This window comes from Drosophila mojavensis, unplaced genomic scaffold (assembly GCF_018153725.1).
Source record: "Drosophila mojavensis isolate 15081-1352.22 unplaced genomic scaffold, ASM1815372v1 contig_74, whole genome shotgun sequence".
Classification (NCBI taxonomy): domain Eukaryota; kingdom Metazoa; phylum Arthropoda; class Insecta; order Diptera; family Drosophilidae; genus Drosophila; species Drosophila mojavensis.
Genome location: NW_025318899.1, coordinates 2,647,501 through 2,653,117, shown reverse-complemented (window position 1 = coordinate 2,653,117; position 5,617 = coordinate 2,647,501). Strand labels below are relative to the sequence as shown.

Here is a 5,617-nt window from a genome sequence, read left to right as displayed (position 1 = left end):
TTAGCTTAGCTTTTGCTTTGTGTCTCTCATATATAGGGTATATAATAAGCCCCTTTAATTACCGTCGTTCAAAGTGGAATGCCAAAAACACCTTCTCCAGATTCTTTCAATACATATGCTTATTCAATTGTGCTGAACTCTCGTAACCCCGTTCACTATGCATTACCAGATACTATGCATTTCCCCCATGTGAATTATCATCGCGTTCGTTGTCTATGTCTTTCGTTGCTCAACTACAACGACTCACATGTGCTAACTATGCATACTATATAGTAATAGGAATAGTAATAGTAGCAGCAACTATGTCATAATTTATATATAGCTAGTACGGCTAACTGGTGTATCTGCAATGTTAATGAAAACCGTTTAAATATAACAAATGGCAAAGGCCAATTGGCCTTGTTGCATAGCGTCTTAGCGACCAAAAGATCTGCCACGAGCTTCATTCTGTTGTCAAGGGGCGGCGGGCAAGCAAGAGGTGTGCTAGGTAGCTCGAGCGGCATCGCGGGGCACAAGAGTGCAAAGGCATTAGCTGGCCGCCAATATCATCAAGGTGGTGGTAGTCAGTCAGTCAGTTGCAATTGTATGCAAATGAACGCGTGCGCTGCAAAATTGTTAAATAATTGGAGAGGCTCAATTGTGACTGAGGGTAGCTATAAATAATATATTTCTGTATATATGTATGTAAAATAATAACAGATATATGTACATATATCCGAGAGTGGTTTATAAAACAATGAATTGCATTAGTATTATAATTATTATACATAATTATTCAGCCCCGTGCCTTCTATACAAATTTAGAATATTATATTCTAAATTACTTTTAATTGAGTATCTTTAAAACTATAAATATGACCTAAATGCTCTCAAATCAAATTTTTTTAAATAAATAAAAAACTTACTTACGTATTTCAAAATACTAAGTAAAGGCAAAAACATATTTCAAACTGAAGCCCGCCACAAAAAAATACCACAGCTGAAATACAGCTGATGTTTGCTCATATCGAACAGAGAGCGATAGTCCACAGCTATCGAGCAGTTATCGGGCCATCAGTTGTTTTTGTAAACATAATGGAAGTGAGATATCGGCAGCTTTGATTTAAATGTATTTAATAAATTACACAATATATTCAGCTGTGCAACGGAAAACGATAATATTACCGTTTGTAAACGGTAAAATCGTTTTGCCGGTTTGCTCTCGGCTTCCCGCAACGTGAACGATAAGTATTTCAAACGAATAAGAATGAACCACTGACTTAGTTCATTTGTTACAAGTCGTTCCGATGAGCATACTCCAAATGGCTTGGTGCGACCCACAACCCGTAATTACATATAAACTCGTAAAAAATTCGCAGTAGGCTGCTCTGCGATGGCCACCTGGACACAAAATGCGCCGACAGGTGTCAGCAAACGAAGGCGTTGGAATCTCGAAGGTATTTCCTTGCAAGCTGCACCCAAAATGCAACAATTTCGCATACGAAAAGTGAATCTCTCATTGTTACGCTTAGATCGTGCTTCACTAAACAAGCTCAAGGAACACATTGCTGAAGAGGGCTGTCCACAGGTGCAATATGATCTGGGACGCAAACTGCTGGAGGATGCCATAGGTATGCAGTATGCAGCACGGCTGAACGCTATTGCCACTCCTTTATTGCAGAGCCCAACATGGCCAATGGCCAGGAGAGTCAAAAAGCGGTGCACTGGCTGGTTAGTGCCGCACAGCAAGGCCATGAAGATGCAGTGTGTCTGCTGCGAAAGTGCTACAATGCTGGCAATGGCATTACGGCGGAAAATGCTGAAGAGGTGCGTCGCTGCCTGGCCATGACGGCGGGAGAGCGCGCCGCAAGAAAAGCAGCCCGCGAGCTCTTCGCCTGCCTGTCCAATGGCAACGAGCACATTACACCCAAGCAGCTGGAGCGTAAAATGCGACGCATTTATAATCTACAACGGAAAAGACGACGCCGCGGCACCAATGACGCTTTCTCATCCAACACGGACGAGGAGACCAGCGAGAGCGAGCGCGAACCCTTGGAAGATGCCACAACCATTGGCCGTACAAATGTCGAGCGGCGTCGTTTCATAACCGAGGCGCATTTGGTATCAGCTGCTTCAAACTATTCCGCCGGCCGCATGCCCAGCGTCAATGAGACATTGACGTTGTCCGTGCCGCATCCACAGAGCTTGGATCATGTGCCCTGTTTCTATCGCATGATCTTTCATCCATTGATTTTCTTTACGCTACTGTACCATCGATTCATCAACCTGGTCGTCGCGTTGCCCGCCATGCTACCTCTGAGTGTACGTTGCAGCGTGCTCGTCCTGCTGACCTGGTGGAGCAGCGTACAAGATAGCGAACGGCATATGTTGCCGATGATTAGCTACTATCTCAGTCTGGGCGTGATGCTCTGGTCGACATGTCGCATGCTCAAGACCAAACAACAATTTGTGGACTTCCGCATCTGGTCTGGCCTATTTCTAAGCTACGGCGATCACAACATCGAGGCAGAGATCTCCGAGCAGCGCTTCCTGCGCAACAATATGAAACCGTATCTGTATTTCTTTTGTGCTTTCATTTGTAACTTAATTGTCTATCCGCTGGTCGCCGACGCCTGGCTGCCCCACTCCGAGCTGACCATCATCTCGGGGGCAAACACATTCATCACGTTGGGCGTCTTTATGTACGCCTCATCCCAGCTGCTACCGGACTGGCTGGTAATCGTTTCGTTTGCCGTCAACGTGCTTGCCAAGTATCCGTACGAATTGGACGAAGTTGTTTCCACTCACTGGCGCTTTCTTGATCTTCGAGTACCCACCTTCTCCTCGTTTGTCATTGGCAACGGCATTGAGTTCTGCCTCAATTGCCGCACAGCTCTCTACCTACTGATACCTATCCTACTTGTCCTGCTAGCCAAACGCTCTAGCTGGCATGGAGTCTACACTTACCTAATCCCACACTGCGTTACCCTTAGCTGGCTGCAGGTTTGCATCGTAACGTCCCAGAGCGCGACAGTGTTTGGCGCAATGCGAGCAGCTCTCGGCCTGGCTGGCATCGTTCTGTTCCTGCCCCTATTTGGAATTGTGGCTCTGCTGATACCAGTCTTCGTTGCCATCGATAGCTTGGGCTTGACAAGCGAGCATCTGCGCTGGGGCACCACGGCCGTTGCCTGTATCATGGTGGTGCTGCTCTCCTGCGTTATGGCTGTTAACCGGTCCACACAGAAGTACATCACCATGCTGCAGGTGAGTACTTAACACTCCAATATTTTCAATACTTTATACTACTTCTGTTTTCAGCTACTGGTGGGACTCACTACCGCATGTGTGCTGGTGTTTCCCTACATGACGTCCAGTTTTAAGGATACTCCTCGGTTTAATGCCATGCCCAATGTGCTCTCTAGCCCAACTGTGGGCATGCACTCTCTGTCCGATTCGCTGCAATGGGAACGCTTCTATGAGCTATGCGCCCAGCCGGTGCACGATCAGCCGAACAAAATAAAAGCCCAACTACGCTGCTCCCATCTCAATGGCTTGCCTGTGGCTTGGGAGGGTAAAGTGTCGCACGTTCAGATTGCTCGCGTATTCAACATACTGGAGGATGTGATTGGCAATTATCTGCCCACATGGTTGGGGCAGTTGTTGCGCTGTGTGCATGGCGACAACATTGCCCAGCATTTCGAATGCAATCCCCAGCACGAGAAGGACTGCATAGAGTGGCAGCGTGTGATCAAGATGCTTGGTGCACAGAGGGGCCACTGCACGCTGGAGCGTTGGAATCGCTACGAGTACGAGCTGCTCGTTCAGGTGACATCGACCAGTCTGCTGGGACGTGCCATTTCCACATCGGATGTGGTGCTGCGTGCGCATCATGACTTTGGCAATTTTACGCAACGACTGCATCGCGGCGATCGGATCTCATTCTATGGGACCCTCCACAACTCGCGCCTGCTGGCTAACAATGTGCGCGAGCACTTTGTTCTTGGTTCCAGTGCGCCGCCCCAAGTGAATCTGAAAGCCATCGAGTGCTTGGACTGCAAGTCCGCGGATCTAGGCAGCATGAGCATACAGCGCATGCTAGTCGCTTCGCCGGTGGATGCACGCATGCAAGATCTGATGCGAGGCATAAAATACTTGTTGAATGCCCTATTGAGTCCATTGATAACATTTAAATAGATACACCAATAGCCATATTAATATTAATTAAAAACTATGTTTTACTGTTATTTGACTTGGCTATTATTATGCTGGGCACCACTCAAGTGCAATTTGCTGAACGTGCTGAGAACTTGGTTGAATTGAAGAGATGTCGATGGATGGTTGAAGACAGATCAATGTCTAATGGAACGAGATTTGTGAATCGGTTTGTATTGGACTATAATACGCACATGTGTATACATTAGTCTTGGCAGGGTATCTGCTAGTCAGATACTGTCGACTAGTTCTACGTATGTATATGTACTGTAGGAGTAATTTAATGCAAACGACTTTGTACAATATGCAATATAATTCTTTATTGTTATTTAATTTGTTTCTTTTATTATATATATATATATATATATATAGCTACATATTTATATACATATATATTCGTATGTATATATATTGTATTAACTGTGCATGCGGCACGCTGTAGCTTCTATATATATATATATACATATGCATATATGCATGAGAGTAGATGCATATATATTTACATATATAATTGCTAATAATATAATATTTAGCTTGTGGTTCTTTAAATATGTTATTTGTTGCTGCTCTTTATGCTCTAGGTACCCATTTTTTAATTTTTATTCCACTTTTTCTCTTTTATAATTTATCAACTATTTATCATATTTTTTAGGTTTTATAAAATTTAAAAATTTACCTTTGCAAAACATAAGCGTTAACAACTTAATTAATTTTAGATTTATTGTATTTGTGTTTTATATATATATATATATGTAAGTATATATATAAATAATTAAGGGCTCTCTGTAAATTGTATTTTACATATTTTTTTTCCTTGCTTTTTTGATGCGTTTCTGCTTGTTTTAATATTTTTATGTTAATAGCGACTAAGACACTTTTCATTTACTTTTCATAAATTTGCATTTGCTTTTGCATTTGCAGTTGATTTTACATTTGCTTTTGAAATTATTTTGAATTTTGTTTTTTTTTTTTTACAGCGTTTAAAGCTAAAATCTGAGATGTTTGTATGCGTAAAACGTAACAGTATTAACTTGATTTTCTTTGTGTTTTTGTTTCTTTTGTATGTACAGCATAAATGGGCTTTTTGGGGTTTGAAAGAATTTTTCTTGTATCATGGCGGAATGTTGCGCATGCAATGAGTACGTATGTATGTATATGTATGTGTGTGTGAGTGTATTGTATATATTACTCTATTTTTTATTTTTTGGATTTAAGTTTAGACCGTACGGTTTACTTAGTATATATTTAACAAAAGTTTATACAACTTGCTTGGCTTAGAATGTAATTAAAAATAAATGTAAGCTGCAAACAGTTTTTGTTTGTTTTTGCATTTCTATCTTTTCAGTTTTTATAGATAGACGTTAATAAATATTTCAACAAATTTACCCGCTGCACGTTCATATATAATAAACTAATTATAGTAATA

General features: G+C 42.1%; 2 protein-coding genes across 6 annotated transcripts in view; one reads left to right on the top strand and one right to left on the bottom strand.

The window, feature by feature from the left end:
- Window positions 1-1,128: 1,128 nt before the first annotated feature.
- LOC6581241 (wolframin) lies at window positions 1,129-4,223 on the top strand. Its single transcript, XM_002006947.4, has 4 exons — window positions 1,129-1,436; window positions 1,512-1,610; window positions 1,661-3,243; window positions 3,298-4,223. Exons 1-4 carry the CDS (start codon window positions 1,373-1,375, stop codon window positions 4,171-4,173), a joined length of 2,622 nt encoding a protein of 873 aa, XP_002006983.1. The 5' UTR covers window positions 1,129-1,372; the 3' UTR covers window positions 4,174-4,223.
- A 1,383-nt stretch (window positions 4,224-5,606) lies between these two features.
- Window positions 5,607-5,617, bottom strand: part of LOC6581240 — a 14,749-nt gene continuing 14,738 nt past the window's right edge. For all 5 annotated transcript variants that reach the window (XM_032731900.2, XM_044010109.1, XM_044010110.1 and 2 more), the window contains one exon: window positions 5,607-5,617. This exon is cut by the window's right edge. The gene's annotated coding sequence lies outside the window, so the exon portion shown is untranslated.

Bases quoted from the DNA above. Each gene is read 5' to 3' on its own strand.
- LOC6581241 (XM_002006947.4), top strand. From the start codon at position 1,373: ATGGCCACCTGGACACAAAATGCGCCGACAGGTGTCAGCAAACGAAGG. The intron at 1,437-1,511 runs GTATTTCCTTGC...TGTTACGCTTAG, and splicing joins AAGGCGTTGGAATCTCGAAG to ATCGTGCTTCACTAAACAAG. The intron at 1,611-1,660 runs GTATGCAGTATG...CCTTTATTGCAG, and splicing joins ACTGCTGGAGGATGCCATAG to AGCCCAACATGGCCAATGGC.